The 24,859-nt window shown below is 43.1% G+C and overlaps 1 protein-coding gene and 1 non-coding gene across 23 annotated transcripts in view; one reads left to right on the plus strand and one right to left on the minus strand.

The window, feature by feature from the left end:
* FHOD3 (formin homology 2 domain containing 3) overlaps positions 1–24,859 on the minus strand; it is a 433,462-nt gene that overhangs the window by 246,674 nt on the left and 161,929 nt on the right. For all 22 annotated transcript variants that reach the window (XM_074340106.1, XM_074340111.1, XM_074340113.1 and 19 more), the window contains exon 4: positions 3,328–3,395. In XM_074340106.1, the coding sequence (XP_074196207.1) occupies positions 3,328–3,395 (68 nt within the window). The remainder of the gene's footprint in view (positions 1–3,327; positions 3,396–24,859) is intronic.
* Positions 7,577–7,684, plus strand: LOC141567051 (U6 spliceosomal RNA). Its single transcript, XR_012489448.1, has one exon. It is a non-coding gene; the product is annotated as a U6 spliceosomal RNA (small nuclear RNA).

Consider the following 24,859-nt stretch of genomic DNA (forward strand, 5'->3'; position numbering starts at 1 on the left):
GTTAATTTTGTTGGCTTGACGACATCATTGGTGGCAGGGTGCATGTTCATGAGGAAGCACATCAAACCTGGTTGTATGTCATTTCCTTCACATCAGCAGCATTTGATGTCCAACACCTACCTCCATTAATTCATTAGGGGTGGCAAAATCATGGTATTCTAATTGTATCGCGCCTTCTCACTCATCAGCTAGAATATTTTTATAAACAAAACTTCCCCTCCACTACTGTTTGATTATCTTAAATTCACACAGGAAAAGGCAAGATAAAGATGACATTCTAAAACATTACCCATTTTCAAAATAATGAGCTGGTTTGCTAGTATCTTCCAAGGGTGGCCAATCCATTAGGTTTTCTTCTAGCATTCAGTATCAACTCATCAATGCAAATTTACTGAATGCGTTTTAATTCATTGTAATTATCATCCTTACTGAGGCTTACTTTTACTGTCCTATCTTTGGCCAGCCAGTGAGATTCTTCAACATGCTTCAGAGTTATTTTGGCAATAATCCTAGAAGTATTTGATAGCTTCCTTGCTATCTATATAAGATGTTCCAAGTTTATTTTACCCATTTCCTACTCCAGACTTGGAATCAGCTATTCCAAATAGCTCTGGTTCCTTTCAGTATTTTAAGACCACAAACTTGGCATTAGCTGTGTTTTTCACTAATGGGTTGATCACTGCTTCTAGTCTCTTCCATAAATAGAGCTAGAAATATGCTCATTTGCTTGTTTGTTTGTTAAAATAATATACATCATGGGTTCAGTCTGTTTCTCCCAATTCAAGAATAAAGAGTTTTTAGTGTCTTCTACCTTTCTATCTTCTCTCTCCCACATGCCAAGAATCCTAATCCATAAGAACTCTAAGAATGACAAAATGGGGACATCACACACATACACACTCCAGTCTCAGAATAGCAATACTAACACTACCACCACCGATATGATTACTGCAAACAGTTGATTTTGTGTGCATGTGTGGTTCTTTTTGTTCTTAGCGCACATCTTACTCAAGATGCGTAAATTATAGTGTTTTAAAGTCACTTAGAATAGCTCTTCTCTGTGTGGTTCTGCCATCGACTGGATACCACCAATGAGGCGAACACAGGTTTTGAAAGAAGTAGAAGCTGAACAATGGAAACAGCAGGCAGACAGAGAGACTAAATAAGTTAGGGTGAAAAGAAGCACGGCCTTCTGGTGACACAGGAACCATTCAGCCCCACTATTGTTAGAGATCTGAGTTCCAGAGAAGGATGTAATGGAGGGTGAAGGAAGTTTTGTTTTGCTCAGCTACAGAACAGAGAGATGCAGATGGACACACGGGAAGCAGAACTTTGGGACACGTAACTAGTCAGTGAAGCATTTACTAAATTTGAGACAAGAAGACTGCAGACAGACATCTGCTAGAAGACCACTCAGTTCACCCAGTCCGTTCATCTGTTGTTTATAAGTGGCACCAGACACTGTGCAAGGCGCCAAAAAGCCAGCGCTGGAACTCAGGGAGCTCCCAGACCACTGGACTCAGACAAGTGCCCTGAAGTATCTTAAGTTCTATACTAGAGATAAGCACAGAGGACATCAGAGGTATTTGGAGGGACCCTCCCTGCGGTGAGGGGTCATTTACTTCAGGGAGAGGCTCTCTGGCAGGAGGAGATACCAGGAGGAAACTGAGAGACATGGAGGGTGGATGTGGGGTGGCAACGCATTCTGGGGTAGAAGCAATAGGTCCAGGGACAAAGGTATGGAAGAGAGAGGGCACAGCTTGCTCCCAAAATGCAATCATGGGTGGAATTTAAGATTCAGCCAAGGACAACAAGGTGTGTGCAGAAGACAGATCCAGAAGGGCCTCCGTGTTATCCTGAGAAATCCTAATGTCATCCAGAAGGCTGTGTGGAACCAGCAAGAGAATATCATCCTCCAACCCTTCTGCTGGGAAGCTGGAGAATGGATTGGATTGGGGAGGACCAAACAGGCAGTGCCCATGAATAGCTGTTGCAATGTCTCCAGAAGAAATGGCCTGAACCAAGGTAGACCCCAAACCCGAGGGCATTTCTGAGAGGTGCCCCCTGGGCGCAGTGAGGTGACAGGTTTACACCTGTAGCTGTCAGAAGAAGAGGAGAGGAAGAAAAGAGGACTCGTCTCCTGAAATGTTTACACTGAGAAGGGACTCTGCTCTGGGAAAAACATGAGGGCGTGACTGACCAAGTTTAAGGAAGCATGGGAGCACAGCATGCAGATGAGATGGACTGCCAGCCTGCCTTTTTGCCTATTTCTTCTCCGGCAGGAAGACACCCATGAAGGGGACTGCCACGATGGCTAGAACTATTACTGACAGAGAAAATCTTTTAAGGATGTGGGTAAGATGGAAACTGAAGAAAAGTGGAATGTACCCTAGTGTCTAAAATCATAAGGGAAAGAATGATGCACCCACACGGACACAGGCTCAATACGAATGTCATCTTCTCCATGAAGGCATCACCTGATCCTGCCCAGGCATAGCAGCCTCGTCATCCTCCCCTGGCTTTGTCTGTGTCCTCTGCAGTCTCATATGGGTGACAATCTGGGAGCCCACCTGCACATCTGTCCTAGCCCTCTTCACTAAGCTCATGACTTTCTCAGGGCAGGGACAGAGGGAAGGCTTAGGAGAGAAGGATAGATGGAACCTAAGAGAGACACCTGCACATGTATACAGGGGGCAGGTCCTAGCAGCATGGTTTATAACAGCAAAACACTAGAAATAAACCAAACTGTCTCCCAACAGAAGAATGAACAAAGCAACCTGGGCTTCATTCACACAATGGAATATTCACTCAGAGCTACACCAGTCATGCCTATATCTATCCCGCTCTCAGTAAGTTGAAGCATTATAACATATATATATACATATGTATATATACATATACATATACATATATAAAGTTAATACAAAAGACTATAACATATCACTGGTGAATATTCACCATTAGTAAGGAAACACACATTACATGATAAACACCCAAGTCAACAATCAGTAGAGAGGGAACCTGGGGTTGGATGCGGGGGAGAAGATGGTTGGCATTGGGAAGCAGAACACAAGACTTCAATTAATCTGTAGAAGGTTGTTCTTTTAAAAAAATCTGAAGTAAATATGGAAAAATACTATGATTTGTTAAAGTTGTCTTTACTTATGTTCGAAATATTTGACAGCGTAAAAATACTCTCAACTGGAATGATGACCTACTTCACATTGTAATCTAAAGAGACCTTTCTGTAATCAATAAAAGGTATATACATTGTTTCTCATTCCACAAGCAATACAAAAACAGAAGCTAAGAGCACTTTTTTTTTACCTGAAATATCTGTTTCAAGGAGAAAAGGGCCCTTCTTAAATCTCGTCCACTGGAGTTGTACAGCTTTTCTGAAATATAGAAAAAACCATATAAAATTAATTAAATTGACTCAACAGATGGTAAAAACACAGAAAGGATGTGAACAATTATAGAATTGCCACTGGAAAGGTAAGTGAACAGAATCCATTTCATTTAGGAGACAGACCTTACCTCCAACAGTGCAAAAAACCAGCCTGGGCTGTTACAGGTGGCAGGAAAGTGTAGGGATGTGAGTTGTAGAGAATAGCGCCCACATTTGCACCTTCAGCCCCCACCCTCCCTCTCTCCAGATCCCTATATCCAGCTATTCATAAACTATTACACTTGATGGCAAATTCTATGCAGAAACTTAACGCCGTCGAAACAGAACTGATCCCTCTACTTCCCTCCTTCCTTGCCGTACAGCCTGTGCACCATCATGCTTTCTGCTGCTGGGCTCAGAAAGCTCTAGGTGCCTCCTTTTCCGTGGGGTTTGATGGTCACCCAAGGACAGCACAGCTCAGGACTGGCTGGCTCCCTTGATGGCGGTCCTCTTGACAGGAACCCTGCCTTAGCTCTGCCTGTACCTGAGCTCTCACTCGTGTTCAAGGAAGGGTCCTGGCTCTGAGCAAAGCAGATGCAGGAGCCCGACCTTGATATTCTCTGGCTGAAGACTCCTGCCAACTTCTACAACCCCACTGTTCAGTTGGTCACACTTCACATGTACTATTCAGGACAGGCCTTGTCAATAAGGAGTTGAACTGGACCCAGGACCTGTCCTCTAGAGATCACAAAGCAGCACGACAAACAGATAAGCACACCATCTCATCAGTTTGGGATCTCATTACAAAGTGCTGAAAGCACTTTGCAGGAAGGGAGAGTCTAGCTCTTCTGGTGTATGCAGGACACTTGGGAGCATGGGTTCTGCTCAGCTTCCCAGAACCCAACCTTAGTCCTCACTCAGGTAGGTCAGGTGTCTAGGATTGGGTTCCTAACACCAGATGTCAGAGCACCCCAAAATAAATCATCCAACACATATTCTTGAGCACCTGCTGGGCAGTGCTCTAGGCACTGGGGGCATAGTTGGGGACTACGAAGGAGCAAAGACGAGGCAAACAGCGTGCCTTTCAAGCTCAGTGTCACCCCCCTACTAGCTATGTGACCTTGGGCAAAGTACTTTATCTCTCTAAGCCTTGGATTTCCTGTCTGTAAAATCAGAGTGATAGATTTAGAGGACAATAGTTTTTCTATTATATCAAACACTGATATAATGGAGTGGAATGCAAAATCACTTAAAATATTTAGATAAAATAAAAGAGTTCAAAGCAATGTCATGCTGGTGGCCGGCCACCCTATGGGCGTAATGGGCAAAGCCACATGCGAGTGGCATGGACTTGAATGGAAGGGCATGGAACAAACAGCTCTGAAAGAGCTGGCAGAAGTCTGGTTATGAGAAGGATAGCTCACTTTGCATGGTAGCTCTGGAAGTGAAGAGGCTCCCATCTGAAAGGGATTCTAAATGATACAGGGTATGTAGCACTCAGCATTTGCACGGCCACAGGTTCCCCCAGAGCCCCCTACAGACACCTTGCACTTCTCCCATCCACTCTCCAGATCAAGGCCAGACGGGTGGGAGGAAAATGTCCACCTGATAACATCACTGCTCCCATTTAAACCCTTCAGCAGCTGCCGGCTGCACTGAGAATGAAATCCAAAATCCTTTGCATGGCCCATCTAGCCCCTCGCCATGTAGCCCTGACCCCCCTTCCTCACTGTGCTGCACTCTGGTGTTTTTTCAGCTCTTTGGACAGGGCAGGCCCCTCCAGACTCACAACCTATACACACAGCTAGTAAGTACCAGAGGCGGGATTCTGTGGTGTTGGTGTGTGGGGGCTGGTGTGTAACCACAGAGCCACCTTAATGTTTGACCGCCATGGAATCCACCACCTCGACATACAATATGGTATGTCACTTGGTAATTATGGAGAGTTTCGATTAAGAGAGAATGTATCACCTTCCTAAAAACAAAGAGCTGGGAAAACGCCAAAGGAATCAACTATCCCCAAATAGAACATCAAATTCATCAGGGACCCTAAGAAATGAGGCCCGAGTGATTCTCAGGCTGACCTCTAAAGTGCTTACATGGCCTTGAAAGACATGAGTAATAAACAAATAGAGTGAACTGCATCATCCCGGTATTAGAACCCAGGTCCCTGAGGCGATCACTTCTGCCAGTTTCCATAGCTAACATCTCAGAATTCTCACATCCCGGAGAAACAGACTTTGTTTTTGCCAGTACCACTACTAAGAAATGCAAATAAAGCTATCAGGTGCAAGCATGGGCCGACATACACCACGAAGAGAAGTAGATTTCTCCTATCCAGGAACAGCATTAGAAGACAGAGTACCACTTTGTAAGATAATAAGGCTTGCATTAGACTTTCTTGCTCATGTACCATCAGAAGACAAGCAGAAATATATCTTAAATAGATTCACAATATCACAGTCGGAGTCTCCTTTCATTACTAGCAACCTGTCATGGCTTCTGATTCATGTGAATGAGGATTATAGTTAGTTGTGTTCTGATTGTTAAGGTTTTAGTACTTGGTGCTAGAGTCAAAATAATCATTTTTTAAAATAGGGATTAAGTATCAATAGAAAAAAATAGAAAAAAAAATAGAATAAAATAGAATTTAAAAAACAGGAAAAAAAATTTAGCTCAGAATGACTATTAATATTTTGTTGGGGAGTTCTGCCATCTATATTCATGAGGAACATTGATCTGTTGTTTTCTTGCAATGAGGTTCATATTGAGGCAATGCCGACCTCATAAGTTGGAAGCGTTCCCTCCTTTTCTACGTTCAGAATGAGTTTGTATAGATTTGGTATTATTTATTCCTTAAATGCTTGGCAGAATTCTCCAGTTAAGCCACATGGGCCTGGAAGATTTTTGTTGTTGTTGGAAGGTTTTCAACTATGAATTCAATTTCTTCAATTAATATTGGGCTATTTGATTATATTTTTCTTTTTGAATGAGCTTTGGTAATTTGTATCTTTCAAGAAATTTCTCCATTTCATCTAAGTTTTTAAATGTATGATCATAAAGTTGTTCATAACATTCCCTATCATCCTTTTACTAACAATAGCAATCTCCTCCTTCTCTCTTATCCCTGATATTGGTAATCTGTGTCTTTTCTCCTTTTTGCTGGTTAGCCTGGCGAGGGATGTGTCGATTTTATTGATCCTTTCAAACAATCAGCTTCTGATTTCATTGTTTTTTTCTATCACTTTTCTGATTTCTATTGATTATTTTCTTCCTTCAGCTTGCTTTTGGTTTAATTTTCTCTTTTTCTCTAGTTTCCTAAGATGGAAAATTTAATAAAATTAATTTGAGATCTTGCTTCTTTTTTTTTTTTTCAGTTTCAGGTATACAAAACAATGTAATAGTTAGACATTTCACCCCTCACTAAGTTATAACCCCCGCCCCCAATCTATTGCCCCTCTGACATTGTATACATCTATTACAATTCCATTGACTCTATTCCCTATGCTGTACTTCATATCCCCTGACTTTATATATATTGAATTATAGTTGACATACAATGTTACTCAGCTTCAGTTTCAGGTGTACAGTGCAGTGGTCAACATCTCCCTAATAAGAAATATGCCCATCTGACACCCTACAAAATCTTTATAACATTATTGATTATACTCTCCAAACTGTCTTTCACATCCTTGTGGCAATATTGTAGCTACCAATTTATGCTCAGACTTCCCTTCTTTTTTAATAAACCATGTTTCCCTGAAAATAAGACCTAATCGGACCATCAGCTCTAATGCGTCTTTTGGAGCAAAAATTAATATAAGACTCGATCTTATTTTAATATAAGACCGGGTCTTCATAATACAATATAATACAATATAATACCAGGTCTTATATTAATTTTTGCTCCAAAAGATGCATTAGTGCTGATGGTCCAGCTAGGTCTTATTTTCAGGGAAACACGGTAAGTATTTAATGCTATAAATTTCTCTCTAAGCAATACTTTAGCTGCATTCCACCAATTTTGATATATTGTATTTTTATTTTTATTCAGTTCAAAACTGAATGAATGTTGAATGTTTCATTTAATTCAAAAGGGAGTAACTTAACCCTGTGATTTTTTTTTTTTTTTTGACTTATGGTTATTTAGAAATACTATCATGCTTAACTTCCAAATACGTGGGTATTATGCTCACTTCAGCAGCACATATACTAAAATTGGAATGATACAGAGAAGATTAGCATGGCCCCTGCGAAAGGATGACACCCAAATATGTGGGTATTTTCCAGATATCTTTCTGTTACTGATTTTCTAGTTTAATTTCTCTATGCTGAGAACATACATTTTGTATGATATTATTTAAATTTATTAAGGTTAATTTTATGGCCCAGAATATGGTTTATCTTGGTGAATGTCTAATGTACATATGAAAAGAATGTATATTCTGCTGTTATTGCATGGACTGTTCTATAAATACCTACTACGTCTCGTTAAGTGATAGTGTTATTCAGGTCTTCTATTCTTACTGCATTTCTGTTTACCTGTTCCATGTTTTACTGTGAAAGGAGTGTTGAAATCTCCAAATATTATCAACTATTACAGTGGATTTGTCTATTTCTTCTTTCAGTTTTATGAGTTTTTGCTTTTGGTCCTTTGAGGTTCTGTTGTTAGGTGCATTCAGAATTAGGACTGCTATGGCTTTTGGGTAAATTGACTTTTATCATTAGGTAATGTCTCCTCCCTTCATCCCTGGCAATATTCCTTGTTTTAAAGTCTACTTTTCTAATACTAATATGGCCAGTAGTGTTTGGTTTGTGTTTTCAGGGTGTATCTTTTCCCATCCTTTTATATTTAACCTATGTATGTAGAATTTCTTATAGATATGGTTGCAACTTTTTTTTTTAATCCAATCTGACAACCTCTATCCTTTAAGTGGTCTGCATTCACTGTATTTTTAACCTCTAGGACATCACAAATGACTCCTCTGTGGCACTAGAACAGACCTTCAGGGAAGCTGGATGGTGCCTCTTACCCTTTGATGAGAAACATCCTTGTACAATGCAAAAGTTATCTTTGTGTGGCGCCAAAAACTCTCCCTCTCTTTTTTTTGCCATGTCTTTTAATTAAAACAAACTACAATTTGTATTGAAGGAATAAGTAATTTGCATTCCAATTGCCTTTAAATTTTTTAAATATGAATCCTTATTCATTTATTTAATTGACTATTCCAAACAAAACTGAATAAAATAGTACAGTTTCCAAATAATAATTTATTTTACGTGAGAAAATTATCACTACAGACTTAAGAGAGAGATTCATAAACTTTCATGTAGTTTTGTGTTTTTATATCAAAGCTCAAAAGATCAGCTAACCGATGTAAAAATGCTATGTACTTCTGCTGAAATGTCCTTTAATCAGAAACTATAAAGCACCAGGTGAGGTCTAGAACAGAATCCTTCCATCTGGCATCTGTTAATTTGTACAGTTTGTTGTTTTTGTTGTTGTGTTTCTTACCTTTCATAAAAGTGATGGGCAGTGAAGTTTCATTTTTATGGACAAAGATACTCTCTCCCAAAGTATTGCAAACCTTTCCTTTCTCTATGCAATCAACATTTTAACAGATGTCATAAGTTGGTCACTACATCATATGAGAACAATACTGGTGTCACTGCCATTGTGGTTGAAATTTAAATGACCAAATATTCATTCAAAAAGATAATTCTCTTTCCAAAGAACAAGTGTCATGGTGTAAAATGAAATCACAGTACTTAACTAAAACTCAAAATTGGCAGGGCGGCCGGATGGCTCAGTTGGTTAGAGAGTGAGCTCTCAATAACAAGGTTGCTGGTTCAATTCCCACATGGGATGGTGGGCTGCGCCCCCTGCAACTAAAGATTAAAAATGGGCGACTGGACTTGGGAGCTGAGCTGCGCCCTCCACAACTAGATTGAAGGATAACTATTTGGAGCTGATGGGCCCTGGAGAAACACACTGTCCCCCAATATTCCCCAATAAAATTTATTTTTAAAGAAAACCTCAAAATTGCCATGTATTTTAAGAAGACAGTGGTACCAAAAAGCTTTTATACCCTACCTAAGTTGTTCTGTTGATTCTTATTTTTATTTATTTTTAAATTATAGTTGATATATAATATTGTATTAGTTTCAGGTATATAACATACCGACCAGACATTTATATATTGTACAAAGTGATAACCATACATCTAATAACCATCTGTCACTGTACATAGTTATTATGATATTGACTATATTCCCTATGCTGTACATGACATCCCCATGACTAATTTTATAACTGACAATTTGTACTTCTTGATCCCCTTTACCTTTTGCCTCTCTTCCCACCCCCATCTCATCTGACAACTATCAGTTTGTTCTCTGTATCTATGAGTTTGGTTCTGTTTTGTTTTGTTCATTTGTTTTGCTTTTTAGATTCCACATATAAGTAAAATCATGTGGGGTTTGTCTTTCTCTGTCTGGCTTATTTCACTTAGCATGAGATCCTATAGGTTCATCTATGTTGTCACAAAAGGCAAGATTGCATTCTTTTTTATGGCTGAGTAATAGTCCACATTTTCTTCATCCATTTATCTATCAATGGATACCTAGGCTGCTTCTATAGCTTGGCTACTGTAAATAATGTTGCAATGAACATAGGGATGCATATATCTTTTTGAATCAGTGTTTTTGTTTTCTTCAGATAAATACAGTAGTACCTCCATTTTCGAACGTCTCCATTGACACACATTTCAGTTTACGAACTCTGTAAACCAGGAAGTAAATGCTTCGGTTTTCGAACATGCCTCGGAAGTCAAACATGTCACGCGGCTTCCACTGAGTGCAAGATCCTAAGGTGTAGCTGTCGGCTCTTTTCCAACATTTCAGAATTTGAACGATCTTCTGGAATAGATTATGTTAAAAAACCAAGGTACCACTGTATCCAGAAATGGGATCACTGGGTTATATGGTAGTTCTCTTTTTAATTTTTTGATGACTCTCCATACTGTTTTCCACAGTGGCTACACCAGTTTGCAATCCCACCAACAATGCACAAGGGTTCCCTTTTCTCCACATCCTCGCCAACACTTGCTGTTTGTTGATTTATTGATGACAGCCATTCTGACAGGTGTGAGGTGATATCACATTATGGCTTTAATTTGCATTTCTCTGATGATCAGTGATGTTGAGCATCTTATCATGTGTCTGTTGGCCATCTGTATGCCTTGTCCTGCTGATATTAACATGCATTTTAGGAGACACCAAGGATTAGGGATGAAGGATGTTTGTAAATGGCATGTGATTTGTCCTCTTATGAGAGGCACAATTCCTGCTGGTAGAAGAGGAGCCAGCAGATGTTTCACCACATCAGATATTACACCCAAACCAAAGACTGCCAATAGCCCTTTGATGTGGCTCTATAGCAGCCCACACAGGCCAAACAAGAATTCCTTCCCACAGCCCAGGTCCTGGCTTCCTTGCTGCTGGGCTAGCCATGCCATGGATGGTATGGTCTGCAGCCTTAACTGCTGGGGGACATTCTCAGTTCAAGGAACTGAGTATTCATTCCATTTGTATCATATCCAGGCCTCCCAGTACAGAAAGTCAGATTCACCGTGGCTGTGTAGGCCTCCCCTTCAGTTTAGACTAGACTATGAAGGGCTCACCTAGAAACAGCACGGTCTGCCAGCTTCTGAAGGGTATGCTTGCTGTCCCTCGTGGGTGCATTTCCTACTGAACATCAATCATTCCTTCCAGAGTAGCCTATCTATGCAGAATTCAGCTGTGATTTTCATCCTGGGTTATCTGGTGAATCTAAGGCTTCCTTGATGCAGGATGACTGATAACTCCGGTGCTTCCTTTTTCTGCCATCAGTGCCTGCAGACCTGCTCTCCCCTCTGTGTGTCTTACGTGTGTGGCTGTGGGCCTGTGTGTGCGGACATGGGTGCACATTTGGTGTCAGCCTGTGGGTGGTGGAGCAGAGCTTGGAGGTCCTCTGACCCTCCCCTTATACCCAATACACTGTGTAGACAGTGCTAATGGGTCCCATGTGCCAAGGGAGGGGATTCCACATGCATACACTGCCTAAAAATCAGGAAAGCAACAGAAAGAAGACCCCAAATGCAGAGCATGGGGAGAGGCCTGGAGCCCACACTAAGCCAGCAGGAGGGCAGCTTCAGACACCTCACCTGTATGTGAACTTCACATTTCTCTCAGGAGCTCAGAGTTTCTCCCTTCTTTTCTTTGTCCACTTCTGTTCTGAACACATGCCAGTGAGGGTGGTGTAGCCCCTCCCAGGACAATGCAAAGTAAAAACAGTCCCTGCCACCCAGACTCAACCTGAGAGTGCTAAATCAGAACATGAAGGAAAAATTCTCCTGAGTGACTGAGAAATGAAATGTGGGTCCCTTCCTGGTGAATATCAAAAAAGCACAACAGCAAAACCCAAAGCAGAATCCTCATGTATAAAAATGTAGGGCTGGTTTCAGGTTGGAGTCCCAAAGGTTTGCCATTCTCCTGAGGCTTTGAGACTGCCAGGTGGGAGGTGGGCAAAGAAGGTCCCCCTCCCACCAACGCAACCCCCAAGGACTGGCCAGTAGCTCAGGCTGAAGATCCATGGAAGAAGCAGTGCAGGTTCCAGCCGCTGGGGAGAAGTTGGAGGGCAGGGAGCAGTCATACATCCAGCCCAGCCCATGCTTGATGAATAAATGAATGCATGCATGTATTCTCCCACTCCTTTCCAAGTTGAATCTACCCACAGTGCAATCATTTGTGTGGCGTTAGCCTTTGAGCAAAGGACAGTTAGGAGCCTACGTTTGGTGGGGAAAAGAGGTGTAATCAGAACATAATTTTTAAAGTCTTCATAACTACCCTCCCATGTTTTCTCTCTATGGTTCTTGCCGTTTAAAATGAAACATGCTCCTTTAAGAGATGCAATCAATGTATTGCACTCTAAACTAGCATATAATAACAAGGAGCAGAGGGCAACGTTGGTAAAGGCCGTTGGGAACCATTCCTGCTTTGTCATAAGGACGGAAACCTGCATGGCCCGCAAATATCAGTGCTGAAAAGCACAGCCAAAGAGGTCCCGAGCTTCCTGCTTGGGCAAGAGCGCAATGGAGGAAACCTCAGTTTGGGGGGGAAAGAAAGACCAGAGCATTTAAAGGAACCCATGAGATGGAAGAACTGACTCTGGGTGATGAACACACAATGGGATTTATAGATGATGTATTACAGAATTGTACACCTGAAATCTATGTAATTTTACTAACAATTGTCACCCCAATAAATTTAATAAAATAAAAAAAAAAAAAAAAAACGAACCCATGAAAAAATTAGAACCAATTAACATCAGCAAAAGAATGTGGAGGGGCGGAACCAAAGGCATCTATGAATGTGTCAAGGGAAGTGGGAGAGTGAAAGATACATCTAGAATACCAGCTTTCAGGCCCATAAAACCACGGACTTTCAGACTAATCATTACAGCACACCCTTCTCTCACCAAGTGTCAAACACATTAACCAAGAGAAACTTGGACCCAGACCCCGGGGGCCTCCTCTGCCTGGGGAGACAATAACTTTCCTTTTACCCCCCGGCTGCTAGAAAAGACATCACACTGAGGGAGATTTATTCCCAGGCAAAATGCCCATGCATGCCTCCATTTAATAATCTGTTTTCCGCAGCTACAGAGAACACAGCCATCCTGATTTTTCAGGTGCAGCCACGAGATGTGAGTTCTTCCTTTGCCGGGAACATTTGCCTTTGCATGACATTTGCTCTTCAGTCTCACCAAGGAGAGAGCATGGGTATGAACAGCTCTGTGGAATGTGACAAAAGACAGCAGTAGAAAATTGGGGGCCAAGCTTAGGTTACGCTCTTTTCCCTGCCAGGAAACCCACAGCCCAAGTTACTGTCATCACTGAGTAAGTCAAAAGAATTCCACTCTGGAAATTCTTCCCATGAATTCAAATGTGCCACATGATACACTGATGACTGGGAAGTACGACTCATTTCAACCTGCAACTGTTGCTTCAATATTACATGTTGATACTTTAAAGAAAGAAAAATATGTGGCACAGTAGAAATTTTATTTTTCAGTGAAAAAAAAAATGGCTTGGACTGATTTTGGAAATCATTTTTCTCCAGTGATTTTTAAGCTTTTTAGAGTCACAGATTTATTTGAAAGTCATATACAAGCTATAAGATGATTTTCAGACACATAAAATGTTAGTACGATCTCAGAAGGTATGGGTACCCAGAAACTTCCGATGGGCCTTCAAGAGATTCTGTGGACATGAGGTAAGAATCCTTGATATAATCCAGTGTCTTCATTTTACAAGTAAAGAAGCTAAGACCAGAGAAGTGATATGTCGCTGGCCCCAGCACTGGGACTAGAGGCTCTTAGAAGAGTGGGAGAGTAACTGGAAGTGGCCAGTAGAAATGGAATTCACCTATGTTCTGATGTACATTAAACATGAACAACTGAGCCACTGAAAGACTCTCACATCCTAACCATGATACTCATGTCACCGTGTAAATTCAGAGAGAAAACACACACACACACACACACACACACACACACACACACACACAAGCAAAGGCTTTTGTTCAAGAGGCCAGCTGTGAGCAGTGCTTGGGGTGATGATGGTGAGCAGGGATGCGTGAAGGTACCCCTGCTCCCCCAATTAGCCACAAGGCAACCCGAGAGTGAAGAGGCTACATGTAAATGATGACAAGGTCATGAGACCTGATGAGACAAAACTGCTTAAGAAGACCTTTAAACCCAAATTTGTGTGCTGTACCATCACACGTTAAATACAGTGGTACCTGGGTTTTCGAACATAATCCATGAGTTCTAAAACGTTCAAAAACAGCCGACAGCTAGGCCTCAGGATCTTGGACTCAGCAGAAGCCGTGTGACATGGTCCACTTCTGAGTCGTGTTTGAAAACCAAAGCATTTACTTCCGGGTTTATGGCATTTGTAAACCATAATGCTTGTCAACGGAGACGCATTCGAAAACCAAGGTACTACTGTATTTATTTGTAACATAATCCTTAAGATATTCTTTTACTGATTATCTACTAAGCAGGTATTATGCTGAGCAGTAGGATTACCAAGGTAAATGAAGACAGTCTCGGCCATCCAAAGAGTTGATGGTCTAGTGGGGGAGACAGTCATATCCTCAATTAATGCCCGTGTCGTGTGAGAAGGTAATAGCAACATGATGGGGCCACAGAGGAAGACGTGGGAAAACCTGTGAACCTGGGCCTGAGAGTGGAGAGTTAAACAAGGTGACATTGAACAGACTTTGAGACCGAAGCAAAAATTAACCACGGTGAGAAGCGCTGAGCAGAAGGAAAAGCTGAGGAAGAGAAAAGAGCAAGTGTCCAGCCTGGACGACAGCAGAGGGAAGTGGTGTGTTCAAAGAGGACAACCACTTCAGTGTGGTCAGTGCATCAACAGGTTCTGGTGGTGACAGCACCAGGCTGGGGACACGAGGAGAATCGTCACAGGGAGGGGCTCACATTGCCATGCCACTGAATTTCCACTTTCTGTCTCACAAGCAGTGACAGAGGGCTCTGAGGGATTCTCAACAGGAAAGGGATCTAATGAGATAGGATTTTATCAAGTTCATGGTCGGCATGGCCAGCCAGGGCAGGTGAATTGGAGAGGGAGTGAGAAGGGGCACAAAACCAGGTAGGAGGCCTTTAGAATCATCTGGGCAAGGGGTGTTATCAGCACAATAACAGTAGTTATGACAAGGCGATGTTGATCTGAGAGAGATTTAGGGATGTTGCTGAACGTGGGACGTAGGGAGTGAAGGACTCCCAGCATTCCAGCTTAGCCAACTGGCATCATGGAGAGGCCACTCCCTGAAAGATGGGACACTGGGGATCATGGGTAATCACTGCCAGATAGCAGTGCCTCTGCCCTGAAATGGACCCCCTATGAGAGTATTCCCAATTACTATGTAGAGATGTGAAAGCTGGACAGTGAAGAAGGCTGACAGGAAAACACCGATTCACTGAATGGTGTTGGAGGAGAACTTTACGGACACCCTGGACACCAGAAGGATGAATACATGGGTCTGAGAGCAAATTAAAGCTGAAACTTTGCTGGAGGCAAAAATGACAAAACTGAAGCTGTCCTACTTCAGGCACATGATGGGAAGGCAGGGTTGTTTGGAAAAGACAACAATGCTGGGGAAAATAGAAGGCAGCAGGAAAAGAAGACAATCAACTATGAGGTGGACTGACTCCATAAAACAAGCCATAGGCATGAGTTGAGCAGTGTGTTGAGGACAACGCGTTACTCATTCATAGGGTCACCAGGAGTCGAAGCCGACTCAAGGACACGTAATGCCCACAAGAGAGCTGAATGCTGTCCTTGAGTCTATGAGGTCAAAAGAAATCTCATGCCCCTGCCTTCATGCTGTGGCCCAGAACAGCGTTTCCCATTTCCTCTACCTCACCCTTCTCTGTGTGCCAGGTCAATTCCTCCTGGAGAAACCCTCCTCAGCACCCCAGGTCGCTCTCTGTGAAGTCCTAAGATTCACTTATGTTGGAACGTAGGATTCACACAGGACTGGATTTCACACAGGATTGGAATGAGTAGTGATGATGATATTGTCTAGTGTTTTCCTTTTTTATTTTTTTACCCTACAAATCAACCATTGTAGCAATTTTTCACACAGGGTTTCTTTAAATATTCCCAACATGTAATGATTCTGCCCTTTCACTAAACTGTGAGCTCTTTGAGGTCAGGACTCGTGAATAACTTACTTCTATAACCTCAGTACCTAATATCTCAATAAATGATTAACTGATTGACCAAGTTGTCTACAAGGCATGGAAATAGAACCTAGGAGCATCACATATCATCCAGATTCCTAACTCCCCCGCCAACATATGGCCCAGTCACAAGTTTACAGATTAGCCAAACCTAAGAATATTCTAGAGTCTTGCCTTCTGTAAATGGGCCCAGCCCCCAACGTTACAGCCCCACTCTGCCATGTCCCTTTGGCCACACTGCAAAGAAGACATGAAAATCATATCTATACTCATATTTGCCAACACTTGGAAACAACCAAGATGGCCTTAAATTGGTGAATGGATAAATAAAATGTGGTATATCAGATAATGGAATACTATTCAGCGATAAAAAGAAATGAGACATCAAATCATAAAAAAATGTGGAGGAACCTTAAATACTTAGTACTAAGAAAAGAAGCCAATCTTAAAAGGCTAATACTGTATGATTCCAACTCCATGATATTCTCTAAAAGGCAAAACTATGGAGACAGTAAAAGGATCAGAATTAGTGTTTGCTGGGGGTTTGGAGAGAGAGCAAAGGATGAATAGGGGAATATTTAGAGCAGTGAAACTATTCTATGTGATACTATAATAGTGAATACATGTCATTATATAATCGTCCAAACCATGGAATATACAACACAAAGAATTAACCCCAATGTAAACTATGGACATTAGTTAATAATAATTTATGAGATGTGATAAAAAAATACGGTGAATGTTTAAATAAAAAAACTTATTACAGTAAAAGACACATTGCCATTAATCCCCCTCAAAATATTCCCCCTCACTTCCAACACACTTATTCCATCATTCTTGCCACTTTCTGAAGCAGTTCTGGAAGTCCTCTTTTGTGAGTGTCTTTAGTTGTGCTGTCATGGTTGCCTCGATGTCCTGAATCAATTCAAAATGTTTACCTTTTATGGTCATTTTGACTTTTGGGAAGAGCCAGAGGTCGCACGGTGCCAAATCCGGTGAATAAGATGGATGAGGACATATCATAAGGTTTCTATTTGACAGAAATTGCCATATACCAGAAGCAATGTGTGACACGGAGCATTGTCATGATGGAGAATGATTTACGGCACACTTTAAAACACACCTTCTCTCAACCGTAGCTCACACCCAACTGATTGCATGCACTGAACAAGTTGAAACTTGTCACACACTGTTACTAAGGTTCAATGTGCCCTTCCCATATTGAAGATCTCTGCCTTTCTGTTGGATGGCACTTGGCAGCAGCAATCACCGTATTTTGTGATCACAACAGAAAGGCTCTGTGTCACACATTGCTTCTGATAGGGTAATTTCTGTCAAATAAAAACATTATGGTGTGTCCTCATCCACCTTATTCACAGGATCTGGCACCGTGCGACCTCTGGCTCTTCCCCAAAGTCAAAGTGACCCTGAAAGGTAAACATTTTGAATCGATTCAGGACATTGAGGCAGCAATGACAGTGCAACTAAAGATACTCAGGAAAGAGGACTTCCAGAACTGCTTCATAAAGTGGCAAGAATGATGGAATAAGTATGTTCGTAATGAGGGGGCAGTATTTTGAGGGGGATTAATAGCAATATGTCTTTAACTGTAATAAACTTTTTTAATTTAAACATTCACCATATTATTTGATCACACCTCATATCAACATTGGCTCATCAATTATAACAATGTGCCACATTCATGCAAGATAGTAATAACGGGAAACTGGGGGAGGTTAGAGGAATATATGGTTACTCTCCATAAGTTTTACTCAATTTTTTCTGTGAATTTAAAACAGCTCTCCTCCAAAATAAAGTCCATTTTAAAAACTCATCTCCAAAGATGAGCCCACAGGAGGTGAGAGCCCATGAGCTTGAAGACTGAAGGGCACTGCTCTCTTTACAACCCCTCTGCATGTGGGGGCCTCAGGCCTGAGACTCAGCGTGTTCTGCTGCCACAAAGCATTACCTTTCTTTCCACGGGCACTTATGTGATCTTCCACACCAGAGCCAACTCTCATCCATGTCATTACCATTCAGCCCCTGGCAGTGTCTGGCATGGGGTCATTGCTTGGTATACATGGCTGATGGACACACATGGATGTGTTCTACTGCCTAAGGCCAGGAATCTGTGGACCTAGGATCCCCCAAAAGAGGGCAATGGGTGAGTTTCAGGTATGTCTCTGCATATATTTATAGTACAGGTTTGTAACCTTCCTTGACTTCCAAAGGACAAAGAACTTTTAGGACCCTGGACATTCCAGGATGCTTCTTTGTAGCCCTTAGCAGGCAATTCTGGCTCTTTCCTTCTTTCTTTCCTTCAATCACTGGCCACTTAATGTGTTCTAAAAGCCATGCCAGGCAGGGGAGAAAAAAAGACAAACCAGCCATGACCTGCTTTCATGATACTCACAGTGGGTGGAACGAATAAGTTGTTAGCAGAGGACAGGAGGCAGGTGCTGCCTAAGAGAAGAAGGGGGGTCCAGATGTAGGAGCCCCCCCCCCTTAAAGTGGCAAACAGCCTCCAAGGAGCTGTTGACCAAGAGGCTGCACTACACTTGAAATTATATGATTATGTGCAAGGTTGTTTATCTGGCATCACCACCCTGCTGAGTCCCACCCCACTCTACACACTGGGAACCACTCTGCCACCCTCCTCATCTTCACTGAAGAAGGCAGCCCAAGCAGAGCCATGTACCTCGGGTGTGAATTCATTCACAGGAAATTCTTTTTCCCTCTGAATCTGAGGGAGCTGGTTAGCTTTGTTCTCCAGCAAAGTGCATTTCCATATGCTCCCATCTTTGCTTTAACAAAAGTGTTCCTTCTTAGAGGCAAAAAGGCTGGGGTCAGTTAATGCAGTCTACTTAATGAATTGGAATTCTGTTTAAAACATGCTTTAGCCCAGATCAGAGAATGCTAGAGAAGTGTCCTCAGAGACCATCTAGCCCTAAAGCCTGCCCCCTCCCTTGGAAGAAAAGAAGACCGGTGGCTTGCCCAGTCCACAGAAGCCCAGCACATGTGCCAAAAGGGATCAGCACTTTGACCCTGCCCCTCTAAAAAGGCTGTTGACCCAGGGAATCAGATCATTAGCATCTGAAAAGCAGCAAAAAACACCCTGAGGCAACAAGTGGTGTGACAAACACGTGTGGGGACCTTTTACTTCAGATAAATTTTGCTTCACAACTTCTCTCCTTCCCTCCCTCCCTCCCTCCCTCCCTCCCTCCCTCTCTCCCTCCCTCCCTCCCTCCCTCTCTCTCTCTCTCTCTCTCTCTCTCTCTCTCTCTCTCTCTCTCTGCTATAATGCCTGGGAAGCCAGCCCTCCAACCTTTTCCCTCTCCTCCTCTTTCTAAATTTCCTTTTTCCTTTGTTCTCTTCTCCCTTAATTAGGAATCTGGAGGACCTCAAACTATTTATTTATCGGCTTTTATAATTCCCTTTTGTTATTTTAAAATTAAGTTGAAACATTAAACGTGTGTTTTTTCAAAACTACATATATTTCTCTTTCTAGCCCTCTAAACAACAATACAGAAACTGCACTGCTTGAGTGTGGGGTGTTTTTCCCCTGAGGCGGCCACAGCACAAGGACACCCACGGCTTGCAGCTCCACCCTTCTCACCCCGACTGGCAGGGACACAAAGGGAAAAGAGGTTTCCTGAACAAACTAGCTCATTCTCTCTTCTCTCAGCCCTTCTGGATGCATCCACAGTCCCTGGTGGTGTCCACAGGAGACCATCCGTCTCAGTGAGGTGTGGGGCCCAACTCTGCTTTACTACCTGGGGAGAAAATTTAAGAGAAGAGAACCATCCCAGCACAGGGACACAAAACCACATATCCACCCCACCAGCCCCTGAAGATGTATGTCATATGTTGAAACTAATCAACCCTCTCACCCAGGCACTGATTGTAGCCAGGACTGGCTTCCTCTTGGCCTCTGTCAAGCATCCCACTTTCCCAGCTTCAACTCATAGAACCTACCACCCTTGGCCATGACCTCCTCTCCTGCCCACCACTGGGGACACTGTCCACGTCGCTTGCCCTCACCATGCATGTCACTGGTTTGCACTTGGCCTTCTGCATCACTCCCCATGGCCTTGGACAATCCCACCATCCAGACTCCTAACTTGATATTTGCATTTCAGAAGAGATTCCTCTCTGTGCCTCAGTTTTCTCATCAGTAAACAGGATTATAAATGCACATGGCAACATTCTGAAGTGATGTGATGATGAACATAATAATGATGGCAAAATACCTGGCACATTTTGTGCTCAATCAAGACTCTTTTTCCTTGTCTCTCCAACCCCAAGGATATTATGACACTTCTGAGAAACAGCCAAGACCCTCCCCATAGTGACTAGTCAGGCCTTTCAAGGGCACTGCACTCTGGGCTGGCAAGACACCTCCTGTCATCTGGCAGGTCCTTCTAACTGTGCTGAGACGGTCACCTGAGCTCAAAAAGCCCTGGTTGGGCCCTGGGGTCACCCATCTCTCCAAGGCACCATTACTCCCTCAAAGAGACAGCCTCTTCCTCCTTAGGGTCAATGGCTCTTGACAGGGAAAATGTTCACCATCCCTGCATTAAACACTTCAAGAAAAAGAAGTGACTGTCTAATCCTTGGAGAGAAGATAAGGATCATTAGCTGGGGTCAAAAGGGAATAATCTGGCATCAATCATGTCACCGGGCAAAGATGGCAACACTCAGGGGTTCACCTGACCCACTCCATGGGGCCAGGCCTTTCCATTAAGTATTCTTCAAGATGGAAACAGCCATTAATCTATGGCGAGTAGCCTATAACGCAAACAAAACGGCACCAGAGAAAAGAATTTTTAAAACTACTCTTTTGGTTTGAGTTTATTTACCAACCATGGAGGAGACCATAGTAAAAGAAAATGGCCTCGCATTTTTACAATAAAGTGCTGCAAATCCTAAATACTGGGGTTTGTCTTGTAACAAATTCATATCTGAATTGAAGGTTTCTACACATCAAGAGGACAAGCTGCATCCCAATCCTCCCTGACCGCCTCACTCTTTCCCTCTGGGTGTACTTCCAGGCTGTGCCAAGGTCCTATGCCAAGGAGGACTCGGTCGAGGGTGACATGTAACTGGACCAAGTCGTCAGCATGAAAACAAAATGATCCGATCATAACTTTCTATGCCCTCTGTGCTAACAGCTAGGTGAGTCCAACATATTGGAGGATGCAATTAGGAAACAACGTGGGTGTGGCTCCACATTTCTGGCAGACTTCCATTACAGAGAAAAGAACCAGAAAACCCAGGGTTAGAAGCCTCAGGAACATGAGTATAGCTGTCCCCCCTTATGTACAGCGGATACATTCCAAGAATGCAACCATCATACCAAACCATGTATACCGAGGGTGCCAAAAAATATATATACACATTTGAAGAAAGGAAAAAACTGTATTAAAATTACGCTGAGGGCAACCACTTTGAGCACCTCTTGTAATTGCAGAAGTCAAACGTGACTTGTATTCATCTTTTGTTATTGGTATATATTGAATATTGCAATTTTAATACAGTTTTTTCCTTTCTTAAAATGTGTATACACATTTTTGGCACCCTCTGGATATATACTATGTTTATTCCTATTCATACATACATTTTACGACTTCTCTTTGGCATATCTGAATTGCCAGCTCACTACTCTTGTGCTTTGGGGCCGTAATTAAGTAAAATAAGGATTTCTTGAACACAAGCGCTGAGCTACTTTGAGAGTCAATCTGATAACTGAGATGGCTAAGTGACTAATGGAGGGTAGTATGTACAGTGTGAAAATGCTGGACAAAGGAATGATTCATGGCCCAGGCAGGACAGAGCCAGATGGCACAAGATTTCATCACGTTACTCAGAACAGCACACAATTTAAAACTTATGAATTGTTTATTTCTGAATATTTCCATTTAATATTTTTGGAGCACAGTTGACCACAGGTAACTGAAATTACAGAAAGTGAAAATGCAGATAAGGGGTGACACTGTTTTCTTTCTGAATCTCGTACTTTATCAGTATTTCCTAATATAATCAGCTAGGATTAGATAGGATTTCCTAATGTAATCAGCTATGGCCTAGCGGTAACTTCTCCTACTGAGTAACAGAGCTACAGAGTGACACCATATAGAGAAGGACACTTGTGACTTGAAGTCCCTTCACTTCAGACACTTTACAGCACAGGCATTGCACCCCAACCTCAAAGATGAACAAAACACAGTGTTCCGGTGAGGAACTTAAGAGTCTAGTGGGAAAGATCCACCAAGACACACATTCAGTTTAATGCAGGATATGATGAGATAGGAGAGGGCCTAGGAAGCATTGCCCAGTTGTCTTGGGAGTTCAAGGAGGCCCCAGAAGGCCAAGATCCCCAAGCAAACTCTAGGAAGAGGAGTCAGAGGTATTCAGGTGAACCAAGGCAGGCACAGCGTTCCAGCCTGATGGCACAGAGGCAACAGACCTCACGAAGTGAGCGTGCCTGATGGTGCTGGGGAAACTTTGCAGTCCTGCCTTACCAAGGAGTGAAGCCATGAAAGGGCAGCATCATTTCATTTCTCTGGATTACACACAGGCTGCTTCCTGGCCCGGCATCTGTCACGCTCATGGTAGGCTGTCTGAGCACCACTGTCTTATGCTCAACCAACACTATGTCACCCGCATGGTGCGAAGTTTCAGGCTCACTCATTGTGGATGGTGTCTTGCCATGGTGGTGCCACCTGTTAGCAAATAAAGGCACTTGAGCAGCGCTCCCCCCACTAACCTGCCTATAAGGCCCATTTCTCAGGTAGGGCTGACTCTGACTTCCTTTCTCTTCCACCGTCTCTGCCTCAGGAGAAGCAACTCCACGCTGGGGTCCACCTGCTTCACCTGAGTCATTGCAAAGGGAAAGCAGGGGGCAGCCCTGGATTTTCCAGGAGTGGTGGGTGTGAGGGCTGGGAGCAGCTAAAGAGAAGACTGTGGACTGCAATCAGCCCCATGGGCGGGCGCATGGGCTCCCTCAGGGCCTCTATAATCAAGGCATCTGGGGTCTGAGCCAACGGAGCCTTGAAAAGAAAGAGTCACAACCACTGGCCACTGACAGGAGAAGACAAGCAAAAAGGCGCACTCTTCTAACACAGCGATACAGTTATCAAATCTCCATGAATCAGGACAGGCCTATCACCGATTGAATTATTCTAGGCAGAGAAAGGAAGTAAACTTCTAACTGATACATGACAAGAGTCACGGCATGTGCGTGGGGAAGGGGGACTTAAAGTACCTTTACATGAGATGAAGTTCCCTTTGACTTGTGGTCATCTACCACCCACTCCCTAACATCCAAGCTCCACACACGTCACCCCTGGACACACAAAGCAGCACCCCCCCTCCTTCCCCAGGACAGATGTATTTCCAGGAGTAGAAATGCAAGTGAATGATAAAGGTAGATGGGGGCGGGGGTTGGGGGGGAGGCTGGCTTGGCCACCCTCTGGCTGAACCATTTTCTAGTTGGCAATTCCAAATGCACGGCTTTGAGGGTGGGTGGCACTTAGAGCAACAGAACCAGGAATGGGAAGCTGGCAAGGATGGTTCTCTTTGGTGCCCCCAGTGTAGTCTCCCTTGGGCTCTGCCCTCACTCCACACAGACCAGAACCACAGGCATGGAAAATGCCCTCAGTAATCTTTGTGGTCGGACAGCTGGGCCCCAGCCTCACCACACCCCCCCAAGGGGCTGGAGCTCTTTCCTCAGGAAAGAGACATGAACACCCATCATTATACCACACTTAGAGGCTCCCTCAAACACTGACTGCACATAAAGGTGCCATTAGGGGAGAGAGAAAAAAGCTGTTTGCAATGCCCCAACTGTCGCTTTGCATTGCAAGGAACCAGAGACTTGGTTCATTTTTCTAGTCTGAAAATTAGGAGGAGGCCTGTTTTTCATATTCTCCTTAGGAGCTAAAATTGGATTTTTAGCAGCCTTATTCCACCAGTGAAGACCTCTCTTTCGAGGACACTTAAGCAAAGTCAGCTTCAAGTCAGGGAAGCATTTTCAGGGTCTCCATAAATCAAAAAAGAATTTTAAGAGCAAACTTTCTCCGTCCAGTCCCGTATGTGGCACGTAAGGGACACAGAAGAGGTAAAGCCACATGCTGCCTTCAGCTGCAAAGTAAATCGTCAGAAATATGGGCTGCACATTTGCTGTGATATATATTAAAGGAACCAGACAAGTGAACAGAAAAAAGGTTTTGAGAAATTAGCAACCAAAGGGAAACAACGAGAAGCACAGTTTGCCCATATCCCAGGAGCCCTCATGAATAAGGATTACCACAGCTGCAATTGTCATGTAACATGATTTAAGACACACCAGCATGAATAGTTGGTGTGGGAGACCTTTAGCCTTCTCATTCTTGGATGTACACAGCAATCACCCTGGGAGGTGGTATAGTACATATATGAACTCAGTAGATCTGAGGTAGGGCCTGACATTCTGCATTTCTACCAAGCTCACAGGTCCCAGGACCCACTGACCTTGGGGCATTTAGTTAATACTTGTGGAGTTTAAAGGAGAGGCTGCCCACTAGGAGTGGCCAGTTAGAATTTGAAGGCACCCACACCAAGGGTGGCCAGCACAAGTTCTTCCATCCTGCTATCTAAACCTGCTCCTCAGAGCTCACTAACCT

Source organism: Rhinolophus sinicus, linkage group LG09, assembly GCF_036562045.2.
Source record: "Rhinolophus sinicus isolate RSC01 linkage group LG09, ASM3656204v1, whole genome shotgun sequence".
Lineage (NCBI taxonomy): Eukaryota > Metazoa > Chordata > Mammalia > Chiroptera > Rhinolophidae > Rhinolophus > Rhinolophus sinicus.